The 22014-nt window shown below is 29.2% G+C and overlaps 1 protein-coding gene across 1 annotated transcript; it reads right to left on the bottom strand.

Annotated features, from left to right (window-relative positions):
* Nucleotides 1–1153: 1153 nt before the first annotated feature.
* On the bottom strand, nt 1154–21259 carry LOC135955536 (ankyrin-2-like). Its single transcript, XM_065505885.1, has 5 exons — nt 21070–21259; nt 7110–7269; nt 6203–7041; nt 1672–6114; nt 1154–1269 (listed from the first exon to the last, which is right to left on the bottom strand). Exons 2-5 carry the CDS (start codon nt 7160–7162, stop codon nt 1154–1156), a joined length of 5451 nt encoding a protein of 1816 aa, XP_065361957.1. The 5' UTR covers nt 7163–7269; nt 21070–21259.
* Nucleotides 21260–22014: the final 755 nt, after the last annotated feature.

Below are 22014 nucleotides of genomic sequence, written 5' to 3'. Positions count from 1 at the left end.
CACATCCAACCATAATTTTGTTGCTATTTTGTCAAAGCATGCAATACATTGTGTTTTTTGATGAAATTTTCAGAGGTTGTCTCGGATTTTTGCTCATATCTCCGTTATTTATGGACGGATTTTGCTGATTTTAAATAGCAAAATTCTCGAAAGTATGTCTGACAGAATTGTTGAAGATTTGGATCCCGGAGATATCTGGGGCCTTCAGAAAATTGATTTCAACAGACAGACAGACAGACAGACGGACAGACAGACAGACAGACAGACAGACAGACAGACAGACAGACAGACAGACAGACAGACAGACAGACAGACAGACAGACAGACAGACAGACAGACAGACAGACAGACAGACAGACAGACAGACAGACAGACAGACAGACAGACAGACAGACGGACATGGCTTAATCGACTCCGCTATCTATAAGGATCCAGAATATATATACTTTATAGGGTCGGAAATGAAAAATGTAGAAATTACAAACGGAATGACAAACTTATATATACCCTTCTCACGAAGCTGAAGGGTATAAAATTAGAGTCAAATGCATTTCTTCGCATCAAAATTCTTATTTCGCTCGATATTTTGGACATCAATATTTCGAAATTCGAATGTACTGAATGGAACATAAATTTTTTTATATTTGCAAAATATGAATATTCCTCTATTTAGTCGCACAAATGTCAATACGATTTATATTTATTTATTTATTAATGATTAAATTTAAATGTTTTACGTTTTTATATTTATATCTAAATATTTCGATCTAAACCATTTCCAAATGTATTTCAGAAATGTCCAATTATTTTTCAAAAAATCATAATTGTATTTTAGAAATAACTATCTAGTTATATTTCAGAAATATCAAATTATATTTCAGAACTGTCTACTTGTATTTCAGAAATTTCCATATGTAATTCAATTAGAAATTTCAGAAATGCAATTTAAAATACTGAGATACAAATGGAAATTTACAATTGGTAATTTCTGAAGTACAATTTGAAAATTCTAATACACAATTGGAAATTTCAGAAATAGAATTAGAAATTTCTGAAATACAATTAATTTTACTTTAATCCTACGGATAGTTGAAAAAATTAAGAAGTCGTTAACAAATTCAGAATATTATTTAAAGTTTTATTTTTCCTAAAACTAATTACCTTCTTCCATTGTGAGTTTTTGTTGAACCACTTCCTCCTCCTCTTGTTTCTCGATTTTAGTCTCAATTGGAGTTGGTGGAGGAGTTTGGGAATGAGGAATATCGCTTTCTGAAATTAAATTAGAAAATACTATATTAATATTAAATGAAGCATAGTTAGGAAAATTTAATAGTAAGGAAAATTTAATTTATGAAAAAAAACTAAAAAAAATCTGACCAAATCAAATGTTTCGTACTTGGAGAGTAGAAAGAAGCAAGTGAATATTTGAATCTTGTGAATCTTATTGTAATAGTCTTTGAAAATACTTTTAACACTATCCAAAAATTCAATATAAATATATTGGCAACTAAAATATTAAAAACTTATTGCTAAAAATTTGAATTATATCAATTGTGAAACTATCGTGAAGCAATTTGATTTGGGTGATTCATATGTAATATTTGTAGGATTCTTATGCACGTTAAAGTGATTTTCGAAAGTGAAATTATTATTCTTAAATATGTAACAAACCTTTTATCTTAAGCTCGTCGCTAATTTCAATTAATCCCTCGCTCATTTTCTTGGTTATAGACTCCTGAACAGATTTGCAAAACTCAGCATCAGTCAGTGATTTGCGTGGCTCAATTGGAATTGGAGCCATCAACTCATCGGTAGTTTTGACACTTAAGTCAGTTTTAGGTTGGTGCGTTGTCTGTTCCATAGAGAGAAAATCGCTAGTCATTTTGATGACATGTTGATGTGTGATACCTGCAGGTTCTGATGTCGTAGATACGAATGTATCCTCTGCACGTTCAGTAGTTGTTTTTGTTTCGTCAGTTGAAGTTTTAGGAGTTGTATACATGGGTATAGATTGCTCAAAGGCAAGGAAATCTTGAGTCAATGTTTTCATTACGGAGGCAGGCATTTCCGGAATATGTTCAATGGGGGCGGCCATCTCAATGCCGTCGTCTTTCAAGAGTTCAGATTTCAAGACAGACTTGGAATCTTCTTTTTCGAGTTTTTCCTCTTTTGTGGAGATTTGGGTTTCTTTAGGGATTTCGGTACCCGCTGAAATTGTAGTCATTATATCAGTAGCTTTTATTAGTACCTCATCAATAATTGATGATGGTTTCGTTTGTTGTAATTCATCTTGTGGTTTAGGCTTTGGTGCAGAGAATGGTTGTTGTTTTTGTTCCATGCTAAGGAAATCATGAGTGATTTTTCTAGAGTCAATGTCGGGTTTTTCAAAGTGTTCGAGCGATATTTTGTCCGAATCGGTTTCAATAATAGGAGATTTTTCTACAGAGTGCTGTGACGTTTCAGTTGACAGTTCCGAAATATCATCTGCAGTCTGTTTTTCATGAGGGAGTTGAGTTTTTTGTTCCATATTTAGAAAATCATGAGTGAGTTTTCTTGAATCCAAAACCGTTTCTTGCACTGACTGTTCGACGGTTTCTTTTATTACATAACTTTCAGATGAAATTATTTTAGTTTCCGGTTTGGAATCAACCTGTGGCTCAACCTTTTTGGACAGCTTATCGGTTACAGTTGTCTCGACAATTGGTGGGAATGTTATTGTAGTTTTAATTGTCTCCTCTACCAGTTTTGATTCCTCTTTCATTTCTACTTTGGCTTGAGGTGGTAGTTGAGTTTGATGCTCCATACTTAAGAAGTCCTTGGTAATTTTTCGGGCATCGGCAACAATTGATTTCATTTCTTCCAATTTCTCTAAAGATTCCTCGAATGAAGTTTCTTCCTCAGTTTCAGCAGTAGTGAGTTTTCTAGGTGCCGCTTCGGGAGCAGATGTCAATTTCGTATCTTCAGTTTCTTTCTCTACTACTTCGGTTGTTGTCTGCAGACCAACTCTTAGCTTTGGTTCCAAACCATGATATTCATAAGTAACCTTTTTGGCTTCAAAATCAGCTATTTTATCCTCGATTTTATCGGATGGAATAATTTTCTCCTTTTCAAATTTGGGTTCACCACTTGAAGATTTGTCAAATGATTCTGAAAGTGATTTAATTGCTTCCGACACTTTCTTGGTTTCTTTTTTGGTAGAATCAGTTATGTCGTCGAATTTCTCTTCAATTTTGGATGTTGTAACTTTAGGCTCTGAAAAAGATTTTATTGTTTCGGCTACAGTTTTTGTTTCAGTAATTATGAAATCCTCAGTGTCTGAGAACTTGTCTTTTATTCCCTCTAATCCCAGTTTTAAATCTTCAGTTTTTGTCGAAGAGAAAGATTTGATAGTATCCCCTTCAACAAATGTTTCTTTCATTTCGCATACTTTGGTTTCTATTGTCGAAGTTTCTTTTTTAATATCCTCAACTTTAGGCTGTGTAAAAGATTTAATCGTTTCAGTTATACTCTTTGTTTCTTTTACCAAAGAGTCTTTGGTGTCTGATACGAGATGTTCAATTTTATCAGACTTTGTATCAAAAATGGATTTTGTTTCTTCACCAAAGGATTCTTTTGCAAATTTTACTTTAGTTTCTATTTCTGAAGATTCTTTTTTAATGTCACCAATTTTAGGTTCTGTAAAAGCTTTAATAGTCTCAGCAACACTTTTTGTTTCTGTAATAATATAATCTTTTTTGTCGCTAACATGTTCCTTTAATTCTTCATATTTTGTATCGTAGAAAGATTCGGTTTGTTCGACTATAGATTCTTTTGAGAAATCAACTTTAGTTTCTAGCACCGAAGCATCTTTTTTGATGTCCTCGATTTTTGGTTCGGAAAATGTTCTAATTGTTTCTGCAACACTCTTTGTTTCTGTAACAAATGAATCTCTTTTGTCCGCAACATGTTGCTTGATGTCGTCCGTTTTTGTGTCAAAGTATGATTTCGCTTCCTCGACAATTGAATCCTTAGTTGTTGCAACTTTATTTGCTAACTTCGCAGTTTCCTTGCTGATGTCATCAGGTTTGGGTTCAGTGAATACTTTAATTGTTTCAGTTACACTCTTGCTTTCTGTAACAATAGTGTCTTTCGTATCGGTTACGTGCTCCTTAAATTCTTCGCTACTTATACCGTAGAAAGTTTTCGACTCTTCAACTTTGGTTTCGACCTGTGCAGTTTCCTTTTTGATCTCGTCAGCTTTGGCTTCTGCTAAAGCCTTAATTGATTCAGCTACGAATTTGGTTTCTGTTACAAAAGTGTCCTTGGATTCAGACACATGCTGCTTAAAGTCTTGGGCAATTGAGTCTTTTGTAGTTTTGGTTTCCTGTTTGATATCCACCGCTTTAGGATCGGCGAATGTTTTTATTGTTTCAGCCACACTTTGAGTTTCTGAAATAACTGTGACTTTGGTGTCGGTAAGTTGTTCTTTAAATTCTTCGGTGCTTTTATCGAAGAACGATTTTGAATCCTTTACAACTTCTATTTTTGGCTCACTAAAAGCTTTAATTGTTTCGGCTACACTCTTTGTTTCTGAAATAAGGGTGTCTTTAACATGTTCTTCAATTTCTTCAGTCTTGCTATCTACTTTAGAAGATTCTTTTTTAACGATTTCAGAGGCGATTTTAGTTTCTGACGAAAGGAAATCCTTTGTTGTCTGCATTATATTCTTTGTTTCACTAATTTTAGTATCTTTAGCGTCCGCTAAAAGACCTTGTAAGGCAGCTTTTTCAGTTTGGAATTCATTTGATTTAGTATCAGCGAAGGATACAATTGTGGCAGCGGTACTTTCTGATGCTTTTGCAACTGTGTCTTTGGTATGGAAAATGTCCTGTTTAATTTTTGTTGTTTCTGACTTCAATTCTTTTGCCTCGGCCTCAGAGAATGTTTTGATGGTATCTGATACGCTCTTGGTTTCACTTAAAACTTCCTCTTTCAATTTAGTTTTTTCACTTTTTATTTCATCTATTTTGGATTCTTCAAATGATTTAATAGTTTCGATAGCTTTAACAGTTTCTTTTATTAGGGACTCCTTTGTGCTGGCTATTTTATCCGAAACGTCGTCCAATTTAGGTTCAGTAAAGGCTTTAATTTTATCTTTTACGCTGACAATGGTTTCTTTAGTTTCGTCGATAGATTGTTCGACTTTAGAAGTTTCTTCTTTGGATAATGTCTTTGCTGAATCGACAAATGTCTTTCTTTCGGCTGTTAGAAAATCATGAACATCCTTTAGTGTATCCTTAGCCAAGGGCTGCTTTTCTGGTTTTGATGATTCAAATGACGAAATAATACTTTCTACTTTTTTACTGGCGGTCTCCACAGTTTCTGTGACAACTTCTTCAGCGGTTTCTTTGATGTTGTCGGTTATTTTGCTTTCATCTGACTTTTCCTTAATTTCCTCAACAAATTTCTCGGTTACATCGGTACTTGTGGACAATGCTTGGGATGGCAGTTGTGTTAATTTCTCAAAAGCCAAAAAGTCTTCGGTCAATTGCTTAGATCCAGAATCCATTGATGGTTTTTCACCCATTAATGAATCAATTATTTTGCTTGGTTTTTCGACACTTGTTATGTCCTTGACGATCTTTAAGTTGTCAACCTCTTCATGACTTATCTGCGAATGCAAGCGGACACTTGAAGAATCTTCCTCCTCGGCTTCCTCTTCGGAACTGCGACTGGAGGACTTGAACTTGTGCGTCAACTCTTTGTCAAAATCACTTTTGCTTACTTCGGTTGAGTCCATTTTTCCCATTTTCATTTTAATCACTTGTTCGGGCACAACTGCCGACTTGACGCTATTATCAGCTGGCAATTGCATGAAAATCTCAGATTCGTGAATGGCTTTCTTGTCTTCGATGAGACTCTTTCGTTTGATTTCTGTTATTTCGCGGGTTATTTCTCTTTTCTGAGTGGATGCTGGTATTTGACGTTCAACTGAGAGCCGTTTCACAATTTTATCTCTACGTTCTGCTACTGTACGCTTAGCAATCTCCTCATCTGACTCTGACTCCTCGATCTCTTTTTCTTCTGCTGAGTACTTGACCTCTTCACGTTCGTGCATTTGCTGTATCCGTTTGCCTGATAGAAATGAAAAAAATAAATAAAAAATAAGAGAGTAATATTATTTAAAAGTGGAACTAAAAGTTATGGGACAGATAGTGCTTACTTTCTTGTCGGACCAGCTCTTCGACCGATTCGGAATTCTTCATGATGTCGGTCTCATCAAAGTCTCGAGAGTGCGAGAGTCTTCCGCTCTTGCACTTACTCATAATATCATCGCGGCCGATGTTTTTGAGGGCTTGTTCTAGCGAATGTATATCGTAGTTGGGCTTATCCTTGTACAGTCTAATCATACTTTGGGCTTGACGGGCTATACTGTCGGTATTCTGATTGATAATCTCATCGATCTCTTCGGTACTTATATCGATTTCAGAGGCCAATTGTATCCAATCCTTACCAAGAAGGTTTGACAGGTCAACAATGCGGATGTCACCAATATAATGATCGTTCTGATGTTTGCTGAAGCTTAACAGCGAGCTACGATACGTGGGTGTTATTTTATCGGAAAAGGCAGTTACGGAGTCGGGTATTACAGCTTCCGGCAAAACAATGTTAAGTATGCAAATCGGATGCTGTGGCGGTTCACCTTTGGCGACTTTGGGTTCTTTCATAAATAGTGTGCGTCCGACGATATCGGCGTGTTGATCTTTTACCCTTACAGTGAACGGGAGGCGATTTTCTCGAAATGCTTTGAATGGCAGTTGTAGTTGTTCGCCCGATTTTGTAACCGGCACTAAGTTACCAGCCATTTCTATATACTGAGGCTTACCCTCAAGAACTTCCACATCTCGACTCTTTGCAACTTGTGTATAAAGTTCCATTTTCTCTAGAGTTTTATCCTCTCGATCATCTGTCATACAGAATACACGCAGGCGGGCTTCAAATGGCTCAACTTTTTTCGCAAACACCACAAATTTCGCTATAAACGGAACATGAATGACTTCCCTAAATAAACAAAAACCAAATAAAATTACTCCATATTTTATTGACTAAATCTCAATTTAAATACGTACTTGTATAATTCAGTGGCCATTTTCGTCGCATCACTAATATTACGACAGTCCATAAGCCAAAATCGTGCCGAAACAGTGGTGGTGAAGGAAACGCAGTCATTGACAAATGTCAGTGGTGTAGATCCGGTAACATCCTCCCATTGAGCCCTTGACGGACCTCCTAATAGAACGGAACATATCAACGATCATTAATTAAACAAATATGTACATTTTTTTGGCATATTCAATTTCATATTAATTTAAACAAATATCTTCTTTTTTTTTTGTTTTTATTAAAAAATTAAAATCACTACTTGTCTTTTTTATTAGCAATTCAAATTTTAGTTATGTATAAATTTTTTCCATTTTCAAAACAAAAACAAAAAAAAACTATAAAATAAAATAACAATATTTTTCATTTTATTCAAACTAAAGCTTTAATTGAACCAAAATTATTTAGGAATAACTGAAACGAAAGGAAAATTATAAATGAAAATGTGACTAAAAATTTAAATAAATTAAAGCTAATTCAATGTGACAAACTGTTAAAATAACATAAACAAAAATGCATCTAAATATACTCAAAGTAAATTGTTTCAAAGAGTTAGTTTTTCAATGTTTAACAGTGAGTTTTGGAAAAATGCCACTTAAACTAGGATTAATAGTTAGTTAGATTTGACAAGTGGTTGAACTAAAGTGACCCATAAACATATACTGCTGTCGATGAACACTTCGTGTACTTATTTAAGGAGATTTTTTTCAATATTATCAATAAATTGTTTGTTTTACAACTTTAAGAATAAAAATATAAAAAATTGGATTGGAAAATTGGAATTTTTGATTTTCGGAGCTACAAAGTTCTAAAAATGTTTTCCATCTTTTGGTTCAGAACTCTTAAAAACTAAAGTGAATTTCATTTATACAGAAGTGAAAGCTTTATGGGTCACTTACCAATAAACTTATGTTGTTGTTTTTAAACTAAAATAGCTAATAAAAAAATTGTAATATCTTTGCACATCAACAAATTTATACATTCAAGTTAATTTGCTACTTTAATTTATAATTTTCACGTAAACTTCGGATTAATATTGTTGTTTCTACCAATTCCAACATTGAAAAACTAACCCTTTGTCAAGAATCAATAATTTCATACATAGTAAATTGTTGTAGTATTATTTAAGTACAATTCTGTAATTAATTAATTAATTAATAGTATTTTTGTATGTAAATATGTGGTATGTAGGTGAAATAAAAGATGCACTAGTTATGTAAATAAATGTATATTGTACGTTTAAGTAAAGTAAATTAAATAATTAGTAAAAAATTTTAAAGTTTAGAAGTATATTAACACTGTGAATATATGTATATATGGGGCATTTCATGTAAAGTGAACCAACTTTTGAAATCGATGTCTTCCGATCGGGATGAAATTTACTTTAAATTTTCTATTGGATAGTAACTCAGACACAATTTTCCAACAAGATCGGTAGAGAACTCTCTGAGTTAGAGGGGGTCAAACTTTGACATTTTGACCAAGAAGTTTTTTTTCTTATCCATGTAACTTATTTACCTATTGTTCTTAGCTAAATGTGTCCCAAATAGTTTAGATAGCTTTCTCAATCTTTCGAAAAAAAATACTAAAAAAAAAATAAAAAATTTTTAATATTTTTTTTCCGAAATCAAAACTTTTTTTTTTCTTAAAATAAAGCTTAGATATTTTCCTTGAAGACCTATTTGGTCGCTTAGTGGGAGGCGAGTGGGATATCTATCAAAATAAATATTTTAACATACAATTATTGACTTTTTTTTTTGCAAATTCCAACTTTTTTTAAAAATGGGCCCGTTTTTAATTTTTTTTTTGCTTAAAAGAAAGCTTAGTTGTGTTCCTTTGAGTCCTATTTGGTCGCTTAGTGGACTAAATATCAAAATAAATGTTTTGTAACTCAAGATATACAATTTTTGATTTTTTTTGGCAAAATCAAAAACTGTTTTGAGTTTTTTTTTTTAAATGGGCCCTTTTTTAATTTTTTATTTGCTATAAGGAAAGCTTAGGTCCATTTTTTTAAGTTGGTTTTTGTCGCTTAGTGGGATGCGAGTGGGATATACATATGTATATCAAAAATAATGTTTTGAACTCAAGACATACAATTTTTGTGTTAAAACATTTATTTTGATAGAATCCCACTAAGCGACCAAAAATATCTTAAAGGAATGGACCTAAGCTTTCTTTTGAGCAAAAAAAAATTTTTAAAAAAAGGGCCCATATTGGTAAAAAAATTTCAAAATTGTATTTCTTGATTTACAAAATATTTATTTTGATAGATATCGCATCCCATTAAGGGACCAAAAACGGACGTAAGCTTTCCTTTGGACAAAAAAGGAAAAAAAGTAGATTTTGCCAAAAAAAAATCAAAAATTGTATTTCTTGAGTTACAAAAAGTTCAAAAGTCAAAAGTTGATTCACTTGACATGAAATGCCCCATATATATATATATAGCTCTTATCTATGTTTAATACATACTGATATTTATATACAAATTTATACATGTATGTATGTCACGGGCGGATCCACAGGGGGTGAAATAGGAATTACCCCTCCCCCAAAACCGAAAAGTTTTCATATAAAAAATTAAAAAAAAAAGAACAAATGGTAGGACCTGGATCCGCGCCTGATGTATGTAGTTATTATATCAAAGAAGGCTTTAGGTTAACTCATACTAAATATCGTTTAATTCGATCAAATATGGTGTAAAATTATTGCGAGTCTAAGACACTGCAGCCTTTGGATTGAACAAATTAATTTGTTTAAGCTCATCACTCTATGTAACAATTTACATAGAAGACTAAGTAGGCCGACTCTTTGACAACAGTACTGGGTATACCTAACTAAATAACCGGCTTTTTTGGTTAAGTCGGTTTCGGTTTTTTTGTAAATCTCACATTTCAAATATCGAAGAAACCGGGGTTTTCTCCTCGAATAACCGGTTTTTTTTCTAAAAGTGTGTTTTTATGAGTTTTAGTGTATTAAAATCTTTAAAAAATATTCAAAATCCAAAAAACTTTAATAAAAATACTCCAACTATTTTAGAAGACTTTTTATATTTAGAAAAATGTCACAAGCGATCTGGAAAGCTTAGAAACTTACTCAATGCTTTGTTAACTACATATATGTACGTCCTACAAGTACACTGAGTGAAAGATAATTTTCAATGTTTAGCTATATAAAATCAAAGGAAACAATTCGATATACATACATACTCCAAAGCATTTAAACTGTGTTTTATTCCTATGAGATTATTTTAACCTTTATAAGGTCTTCAAATATTTGACGTTAACGATCGAATAGAAAATATATATTTTTAAAATTTTTTTTTTTAAAATAACGTTAATGTTGACTTTTGAAATTAAATAAAAGTCGAAAATATCAACCACTTATTTTAGAAAAAACTCAATTTAAATTGCAAAATGTGTCAAATTTGACCCGAATATCTTAAGAAAACAATAGATTTGGTATTTATCCCAGTTTTCATACAAATATAATGTAATACAAATTTTAGATTTTAGCTCCAGGTCAAATTTGACCCAATTTTATAGATATTTTTTTTGGCAGATTTGTGTTTCTAAAACGTAGTTGTTGATATTTGAAATTAAATAAAATTCATAAAATATCAAAAATATCAACCACTCACTTTTAGAAAAAATTCAATTTTAATATCATAATTCGAATTTGACCCGAAGACCTTGTGAGTTTTAAAAGAAGTAATCAAAATTAGAATTAAAAAGTATTTAAGCGTTTTAAAAAGGCTTTTTGTAATTGGAATACATGTATTCTTTATCATAAGTATGAAATCTCTTTTCTTCTTATTTCTATGGGTTTTAATATTTTGCCAAAAAACCGGTTAACTGGTTATTATTAAAAACCCGAAACCATTTATATTAAATTGCAATTTTTCGAAGAAACCGGTTTCTAAAAAATGTCAAAGAATCGATCACCCTATTATGTAGGCATTTTATACCTGATTTTGCAATGTAATTTTGAATGCGTATGAAGGTTTTTAGAAGGAGAAGAAAAGCCTTTCTAGAACATCATCTGAGAGACGGCAGAGTGGAATGAGTATCGGTTCTTATAGAAGAGGTCTTTTATGAGGACTACAAAGTGAAACACTATAAATTTTTCCCGCTAGGGCCAAACTCTAACTAAGGTGCCTTTTTAATTTCTACCAGACACACAGAGTTTCATAAAAGTGTTTTTAATATTAATTTATTTGAATTTTATTCCATTTTTAATAAAACAATTTAAATTCTGTTCTATTTCTATAGTTTAAATGCTACCACAAACAAAATATAATATCAAAATTTAAAAAAAAATTTATATACATTATTACTTTGTGCAATATGGACGTGTTTCGAAAATGAGAATGTGCTAAAAGTGCTTCAAAAAATTATAAATTATTGTGTGTTAATGAATTAACGTACATATATTTATAAATATATACCTATTTAATCAATAATTTTTAGTTAAAATTTCGAGACTTTTGATTTATTTACATTTCTCATAACATCCCGTTGCCACATGCAAGTAATTACTTGTAAGTAATGAATACGTATTATCATCGAAAAATACACAAAATGTTTTGTGTGTCTACATTATGAGTTGCAAGTTCATTTTAAAATTGTCGCCAACAACGAATGTTCTTGCAAAAATTGCTATGTTGGACGAACTAAAAGAAGATATTAAGGGAAAGCCAGTATTGAGAGTCGGACAAAAAGAAAAATTATAGAAATATATATAATTCATCACTTCTTTAGTAATTTCTACTATATTAATTTTCGATCCTACAAAGTATTTATATTCGTGATCTTTATAGAAAGAAATTTAGTGAAATTTAACATAGTTAGTGTTTTTATGTCGATTTGTATTTACATGGACTCATAAAAAAAAGTGGCTCAACTCGGGCCTACAAAATTTGAAGAAAAAAAATCAACCATGGCGGTACAGAATTTGAAGAAAAATATATTTTTATCTTTCATGTACTCGCATGCATGCATATTTTGGGGATTTGAAAGCTCATACAAAATGCCTGTTTAAGGTACAGTAATAATTTTTTAAATTGAAAAAGATGTTATCTTTATTTTGTATGCATTTGAATAAAATGCTACTGAAAATTTAACTATTTTTACAAAATCTTCTCCACTGTCAAGGTTTTTGGGCGGACGGATTACAATTAACTGACAGATCTATTTCAGTATATCTATTACAATATGCGAAGAAATTTTAAAAACTCTATGTTATATTTATTTTATTTAAGATAAACTTAGAATTTTTTTTAAAAAATTACCATTTTCTACCATTGCACTCAAATGTGCAACTTTCGCTTTTTGAAAAAAAATTAAGGTTCAATTCCTAACAATTCGACGAAATAAATGTCAAAAATGTATGCCAATTGGCCTATCAGTTTTTATATAAACACCTGTGAAAGTTTACATTTTTGAATAAAATTTTCAAGCTGAAAAAAGTAAAAAAAATGCATTAGGGAAAAAATATTTTTTTTAAAAAAATTTAGTTACAACTAAGAATTTACCAAAATGGATTACAATACCGGAGGTGTGTACTTAAAAAAAAAACTTAAAATAATTTACTAAATGTTTATATTATGAGTAAAATTTCGTGTTTTTATTAGTAATGTTTTTTGTGAAGTTACGAAAAAGTTGTTTGTTTTCTGTAGTATAGAACTTACGTTGCCTGCATTTGCCAAAGGAATGATACATAATATGTCACATAATATGTGGTTATTTGTGGGAAGACCGGGCTTCATGCCATACTAAAATTTTTTGCAACTACTTGCACCGAAGAAAATAATTTTCTTTTTTCTAGAAACATACTAATTTTATAACTATAGCGAATGTCAAAGACATACACAATTGCTTACCCAAAATTTACTTATATCGGATCCCCAAGAAACCGCCAAACAAACGAAAAAATGCTATTTGTAGAAAGTGAATTTCTTTTGAAAATTGTTGGTGAGTTGGAGGAGGTGTTTATTGTCTATTTTTTTAAAATGCTTATTTTAGCAACTGAGATCTCTGCACAAAGTTTTATGATGCTAGACCCCTTGGAAATAATTTTTGCCACAATTTTGGCTTTTGGACACATAGTGCATTGTAGGGTAACGTTTATAACGTTTAAAAATTTATTATTAGTAATTTTTGAAGCTAGTTTTTATCAATATTAAACATAAAAGAAAAAGAAAAATTTTAAAAAAATGAAGCTTAATTTTTTTCAAAATGTTTAAATTTTGAATTAGATTATTTTCACGACTAGACGCATTGAGATTTTTGAAACGAATATTTTTCGTATTAATTTGAAGTTTATTCGAAATAAAATAATGTTCTTACAACTATTACAAAAGATATTTGCGAAAGTCAAGGTAAAAACGAAATTTTTAAAATTGAAGCTTAAATATATATTAAGGTATTAGAGATAACTTGGAGAAAAAAAGATTTTCTTTATTATACTATTTGATTTATAACTAAAATTACAAGTTACGAAGTCTGCAAAATTGTTTCTATATCTAACCTTGTATTCTAATACGCCGATAACAATTTCGTTTTCTGAAAGCTTATATTCCCTTGTACTATTTGTTAGTACATCATTTTGCAATCGGGGCACTAGGTTTTTTGGAGGGACCAAAAAACCTAGTGCCCCGATTTATAATTTCATTTCAATTTGAAAAATTTGTATTCATACAAAAATTCAATAAAAACCATTTTTTGTCATATTTTTCAAAAAAGGTATTCCATGAATTTTTTATATATCCATTGATATATAACATGTCTCCCTTATGTTTGTGTGGCTGGCTCAAATTAAATAAAAATTATGGTCCAATATTTACCCAACCAAACACATGATATTTAAATTATACTATCAATTAAACCTACCCAGGAAAATCTTGCATTGATTTAAAATGCTAATAAAATTACTCTTTACTACATTGATTATACAGTGCACTCGGAATAATATGAACTAATTTACAAAAACTGCAGACAAATTAAAATTAACCCTTAATAGCACTTGGGGTTAAAAATAACCTCAACTTTTAAAATCACCATAAACACAGTCAATATGAATGGTGATAACTTTAATGTTTTTCAGAATTAAATAAACTGAATCATTCGAATTATTTTTTAAATCTAATAAATCAAAAGTATTTTCTAATACACAATATAATATTTTAAAGTTTGTTTCCTATAAAAAACAATTTTTGATCAGCACTATTGAAATTGACAATTTTGTTTATGGTTTTAGAAGTTTGGGGTCATTTTAACCCCAAGTGCTATTAAGGGTTAATTTTAAGTTTTCTGCTGTTTTTGTAAATACTAGACTTTGTGTTATATTTTTCTTAAGTTTCATCAAAATCGGCCAAAAATATATAACATTTCACTATAATTCCAAATATTGAAAAAATTGACTTTTGACCTTCACGATTTAAGGGTTACCGTTTTCCGATTTTAGAAAAACTTTCAGACTTTATTTAAAATTACCTGGAATATAATACTCTCAATAGCTTTTGCTTAAAAATCATAACAATAAAGAAATTCGGCTCATTCGCCAAAATATGGCCAAAAAATAGTTTTTATCGAAAATCTAAAAATTTAAATCGCAGGTACGGACAAACTATATGAGGTATTTTCTAACTTTTTTCATGTTTTTATTCCCTATTATATTCTCAATAAATCCCAATGTGATGATCAAAAAATTTTGAAATTTGTTTAACAAAATTTTTAAAAATTTGAAATTGGAGTTTTGAAACTGCCTTTAAAAAAATTAAATTTTTTTGGTCATACCTGCGAATAGGTTAACGGTATCATATGAAGACAAAAACTCATATACAAGTAAATATGGATATATTTTAAGTAAAAATGTACTTTTATTATAATATTTATCAAAATATGTTAATTTTGTTTCTACATTTCTTGTTCTAGTGGCCTGAGACATGTTAATGGCCTGGCGATTTTTTAATAACTTTAACATTTTTTAACCAATTTTTGTCTTTTATATCTTATTAGAACGACAATTTACGTTTTTACAAAAACTGAAAAAATGCATTTTTCCCCTTGTAAATGCACCTCAAAACTTCAGCGTCGGTGCGGCGCCAGTTAGCGTTATCCTATCATCCTAATATTTTACACATCGAGTTTCTACAATACATAGAACCATTTTTTTGGAGCACTCTACTGTTCATATTTTAAAGCACACTAAGTTCATATTTTAGAGTAGCCAATGGGAGTAAAAAGTGTTCATATTTTGGGGTGTTCATATTATCGCGAGTGCACTGTACATTGAAGTTTAAACGTAATATTTTGACACGGCGATGTCAATAAACACTGATTCCGAAAAGCCTGAGTCCAAATATTTGTAATTTAACATTCTACCAAATGTCTTAGAAAGTCCAGAGAAAAAGCTTGATTATTTAAAAAATCCTGTAAAATTCTAAATTGATGTTAACTACATATCCATACATACATATATAAACATATATATATATATTAATTACACTTAAAGAAATGTTGTGTATTAAAATATAGTAAATAATAGCAGCGTAAAAAATTTTAGGGAAAAAAATTTGCATTAGCCATTTACAATTTACAATATAATGTTTAAATTTCAAAACTTTAAAGCTCATTTTTAAAGAAATCAAAAACAGAAAATTAGAATAAATTTTTAAAATAGTTTAACATAAATAACAACATGCTTAATAGTTTAATTTAATTAACAGTATTTAAGAATGTGGGTGGGGGTTTATAATCTTGATTTTAATGTTTAATATAAAATGTTCATTGTTGGTGATTTTTAATGTTTGTAAAATGAACAGTAAAATAATAATTTTAAGAAAAGAAAACCAAAATGAAACGAAACGAAATAAAAAAATATCTAAAAATTCACTCAAAATACATACATAATTATTGAAAAGAAAAGTATTTAGTTTTAATTGAAAGTAAATATTTAAAATTATTTGGCACTTAGCACATAGTTAAGGAAAAATATTTATAAGAATTTATATTTGTTTTCAAAAAAGATGTTTTAGTTTCAGAAAAGTTCTCTTTGGGGCCACTAATTTTATTTTCATTATTTCAGCTTCTAAATTATTAAAAATAATATTCATTATATAATGATATTTCAGAAATGAAATAATAAAGTGATATTTAATTAAAACTCAAAATCAAAATCATATGTATTCATAAATAAACAAAGGGGCTTAAATGATGAAAATAAAAAAATATTTTTTAAATAGTTTGAATATTAATTGAAGCAAACATATTAATTCATCCATTTATTATTTTATTAATATTGGTTTTCTTTATTAATTTTTTTTTATTTATTTTTCTGCAAAAAACAGACAATTATTAAAGTGTCACTTGGATTGTTTTTAATATAAACTATAATAATTAATAACTGTTGCTTTAAGGCATTACTTATAGAGTAGACGATATCAAATCAAATCAAATTAAAACAAATCAAATTAAATTAAATAATAACACATTTCAAATACAAACAAGAATTGTAAATAAATGAAAATTAAATAAATTCAAGTGAAATTTATATAGAAAAAAAGGGCGAATTAAATGTGATTTAAGGCCCAAAGAGTAACTTTTTGTAAATTGCTAATTTTAGTTAAACAAAAACAAAGTTGCTCGTGCTCTGATTTCAAATTAATTAATTAATTAATAATTATAATATATTTTACAAATTGCAATGATTCAATTCAAAAGCTTATTTGTTCATACTTATTTTTTAATAATTTATTGTTATTTATTTAGATTTTGATTTTTTTTTTATAAATTATGACAATTAGAATCAATTACGTTTAGAATATAAAATATGATGCGTTTATCATATTTGATATCAGCTTAAATTTATTTATTCATAAGACTCTTATCGACAATGGCGCATAAACATCATATTTTAGTACTAAAACTATTTTGAAACTTTTTTACTTGATCAGATTAACAACTGTTTTGACAAATTGTAGGCTTTATTTCAACGCAACTTCCTGCAAGAACCCACGCAATTAGAATTCTGATGAAAAAAAGAGTCTAAGTCAGACATGATCAAAACATGATCTGCCTCCCAACAAGGATCTCCATGGTATAAAGTATAGTAAAAGATACAACCGTTGAACTTTCGGAAAGGTTTAAACCCAAATAATCTCTAGGTTCACATATCTTCTGAACTAATATAGTTAAAGAAACAATCACCTCTTTAAACAAGTAAGAGTGTCATAATCGGCTGTACCAAATCTTATATACTCATCACCAATATAATATGGACACCGATTGTTGTGCATTTTGTATAAAAACCTATTACTAGAAAATATCAGTGGTAAATTTTACCACTCCTATATTCGGGATCAAAATATGTATAGTGTTAAGTCCGAACAAAGTCTTTCATATACATTGATACAAATCTTTTTACCGATTCAACCTATTTTTGGATACATAAATTAAACATTGGCACATCGCACGGACATTTTGTTCTAAAATTTTTATGGTTGGACCTATGTCGCCCATTTTTAACATCAAATATTTCTGGTCATCAAAGAATATTATCGAGCTATGTAGTTACAAAATCCTGTAGTAAGAGTTATGCATTTTTGAATAAAAGATGTTCTAACATTTTTTATTAAGAGACGAATGTCATAAAATATTGTGCATTGTTATCCATGTACTTGACACTTATCTATTTTAGTTCAAATTCGTCTCAAGGGTCGTACAAGGGTTTTAAGGTTATAGTTATTCACGGATGTGGATCATATATGAGAGCCATGGTCACAATCGCCACAAAATACAGTAGTATGAGTTTGTTCATACATATTAAATGTGTGCGTAAAATTTGATTTTTCGGAAGTACGGCAATTTCTGTGTACATGAGGATTATTGATCGATTTTCAAACTGATTACGATATTTGAGGCTATCAGTTCAAATGTGGTGTAAACCCAAAATATTTATTTAGTGGTATATTCAACTTACACCACTTTTGTTACATTACATTTGTTATATTATGCTCTGTGCTCAAACGATTTTTCAGCTCCATCTGCTTTTGATACAAAAAAGTAGCTTACCCCAGTTTTGTATTAATATTGGTAATGCCTATTGAAGTAGACCTATTGATTTTTGCGTACATATTACTTATGTCTCTAAAATGTTGGTTCGAAATCGATATTTATAGAAGATGAAGAACATAAAATCCTACTCGGTGGTCGTCAGAGTCCAGTAATATTTAAAATTGGAGCGTAGCTCTGTGAAACAGATAGCAAGGACAACTCTTACCAGATTGAGAAAAACCGGATCACTGGAAACCCGAACGGTGCAGCATTCTAAAGCTGGTTTTAAAATGCTGGAACACAGTCTGAAAATCAACTATGAAGTTTTTTCCGATAACCATTACAGCAAGACAATTATTAATGTTGCGAATATATACGCACTGTATAGGTCTATGATAGTATGTAGCTCTTCAAAAACAGCATAATATTAATCTTTGCTGAGGCCATGCCATAAAAATATTCTAGATAACGAAAAGCTATGGAATTGTATATTTGTCCCCCTATCAAATATGCCAGATATCAATAACACAGGTCAACAGCAAAAAAGGCTTGACTAACCACTATATAGATTTGATACATCATGGTTACCTAAGTACAAAAATGGTAAAATTTTTAAATTCTATGGATAGATTTCTTTAAATTTTTTGTTCATTTTTTTTCTCCATATAATTTATAATAACGCAAAAAGGGTCAGTCCGATACTATTGAAGTAAACTTAAAAAAGTTAAAATTTACATAGCCTTTAATCCGGTTATATATTGCATTTTAATCGGCTCGGTAGTTTCGGAGTTATAATAATAGATTGAAGCAAAAAATATATTTTTTACGTGAAAATAGCTAATTTTTGTGTTTTAAAAAACTCATGAAAAATCAAAGACGGCAGAACTTGTTCAGGTTTATTGCATTATCGCAAACCCAAATATAATAGCAACTAAATGAGATATCGAATATAAAAATCGATTGATTGTTTTCGAATTTATTCACAATTAAGTGAATGCGCTCATTTTCACAAAATTTAACTTTTTTGTTTGATATACATAAAATTGAGTAGTTAATATTCTTCTTTCGATTGACTGAATGTTGAAAACATTTTCCCCGTGCTATGTACCAATTTTTACATTGGCTCAGTAGTTTCGGAGTTATAATAACAAATTGAAGCAAAAAATATATTTTTTATATAAAATTTTTTTTGTTTTAAAAAAATCATGATAAATCGAAAACTGCAGAAATTGTTAAGATTTGTTACTTTATCACAAAGCCACATGTAATAGGAACAAAATGAAAAATCGATCATAAAATTCGATGGATTATTTTCGATTTTGTTGATATTATGTGTGAGTTTGTGATAAAGCAATAAACCTGAACAATTTCTGCCGTTTTCGATTTTTCATGATTTTTCTAAAACAAACAAATTTGCTATTTTCACGTAAAAAATATATTTTTTGCTTCAATTTGTTATCATAAATCCGAAAGTTGTACATAGCATGGGGAAAATGTTTTTAAAATTCAATCAATCGAAAGAAGAATATAAACTACTCAATTTTATGTATATCAAACAAAAAAGTAAAATTTTGTGAAAATTATCGAATTTACTTAATTGTGAATAAATTCGAAAATAATTAATCGATTTTTATGATCGATATCTCATTTAGTTGCTATTATATTTGGGTTTGCGATAAAGTAGTAAACCTGAACAAGTTATGCCGTCTTCGATATTTCATGAGTTTTTTAAAACAAAAAAATTAGCTATTTTCACGTAAAAAATATATTTTTTGCTTCTATTTGTTATTATAACAGATCCGATTAAATCGCAATATATAAACAGATTAAAGGTTATGTAAATTTGAACTTTTCCAAGTTTATTTCAGTAATATCGGACTAACCCTTTTTGAGTTATCATAAATTATGTGGAGAAACATCTACAAAAAATCGTAATTTTCGTAAGAAAAAAAATTCTCCATAGAATTTAAAATTTGGAACATAATTGTTCGACTGGAACCACAATACATCAAAATTGTGTTGTGGTTTAAAAAGCCTCCAAATTTTTTTTCGATTTTGTTGCCCTGTGTTATCATATAAAAATCCTTGGCGTTGAAACATCCGTGATCTATTGTAAATTTGGGGTCTCGGTTCCTCGTGACAACAATGAAATGTTTACTCCGAATTTATTAAAACATTATAAATTAAGTTCCCTTTTACACAAAGATGTGTTTTCTTTATTATCATATATATTTTAAATACGTAATTGATTCCAATTGACATTCTTAACTTTTTCAATTCTGCCAAAATTTTAATTAAAAACAAATAATAAAGTAACGATAAATAAAATGTAAAAAAACAAAGAAATTAACTGTAATAAATAATAGAAATGAATAGTAAAAAACAAAATAAAATAATTAAATAAAATTAATTTGCTTCGAAGCTTAGTATAAGTAGAATATAGTAAAGTAGTAAATAGTAGTAGTATTTAGTAGTTATTGTAGGAGTAGAAGTAGTAAGTAAGTAGTAGTATTAATAATTTAATTTAAATTAATTTCAAAAATATGTTTGCAACAGTTTAATTTCAATTGATTTTTTTTTTGTTTTTTTTTTTAAATTAAGTATTTATGCAGAAATATTTGTTTATTGCTCTTAAAATTTAAATTGTCATATTCTATAGGTTGGTTTTATTTTATTTTATATTTTATTTCAAAAATAATTCTTTAATAATGAAACAATAACGGAACGAAACGTATGAAATTGCTGTTGGATTGATACAATATTAGAATTGAAAAAAATTTTCAACACAAAAAAAGAATGGAACAAAAAATGTTTTTGTGATTTTTATTTTTAATTTAAATTTTTTTAATTTTTTTAGTTTAGTTTTTTATCTAATTACCTTTTAGAGATCTTTTCCGAAACACACCTTCATTATGATGGAATTAAAACGGAATGGAATGCGTGCACATTTATTAATGCATTTAAACGCATTAGTACGAAAAATAAATCGTAAATGAATTTTAATATTCAGTTTTGCTGGTTTTTTGTTTTTTTTTATTTTATTTACTTTTTTATTTATTATTTTTATTTTTTTTAGAATTGTCATTCATTCTTAAACAAAATCAAATCTAAGAAATTCAATAAAATCAAAATTTAATAATAATCAACTGAAAAGTAACTAAACAAATGAAAATAAATTAATAAACTTAAAAAAACGAAAACGAATACGAATAAAATAAATAATAAAAAAACTAATGAATTTTATACAGATTTAAAAAGATCATACTGTATCTTATTATGTACGTATGTATGTATGTATGTGGTGTGTATGTGTATGTAATATTGTATAAATGTGTGTATGTTTGTACATAAATATTCATCTATGTACATATGTATTTATGTGATAAATATTGGACCTAATTGTACATACTTATATAAGAACATTTTATGTATGAATATGTCTGTATAAATAGTATGTATGTATGATCTTATGATCGTATATGTATGATTTTTCCTGGATGAATGTATGTACATTACAGTGCCATTATATCCCGACTTTCGGTATTCTCCAACTATTGTACAGATTCTGAGCAATTCTGAGCCAAATCATAAAATAAATCATCCTACCGTTTTGGATTAAGGTTTACATTCTAGAATCTAGATATTGAATTACTCAATTGCATAGTCAGTCCTCTTAAACCACAACAAATGTTAGTATATGTTGAAATATATGTTTAAATAAAACTTTATTAGTATAAATAATAATTAAAATACCTAGTTTTCAAATCGATGTCATCCGATCAAAATGAAATTTGCAAGAACTCTCTGAGTTAGAGGGGGTCAA

This window comes from Calliphora vicina, chromosome 3, assembly GCF_958450345.1.
Source record: "Calliphora vicina chromosome 3, idCalVici1.1, whole genome shotgun sequence".
Taxonomy (NCBI): domain Eukaryota; kingdom Metazoa; phylum Arthropoda; class Insecta; order Diptera; family Calliphoridae; genus Calliphora; species Calliphora vicina.
Note: the sequence above shows the minus strand (reverse complement) of the source record. Positions and strands in the feature narration are given on the sequence as shown.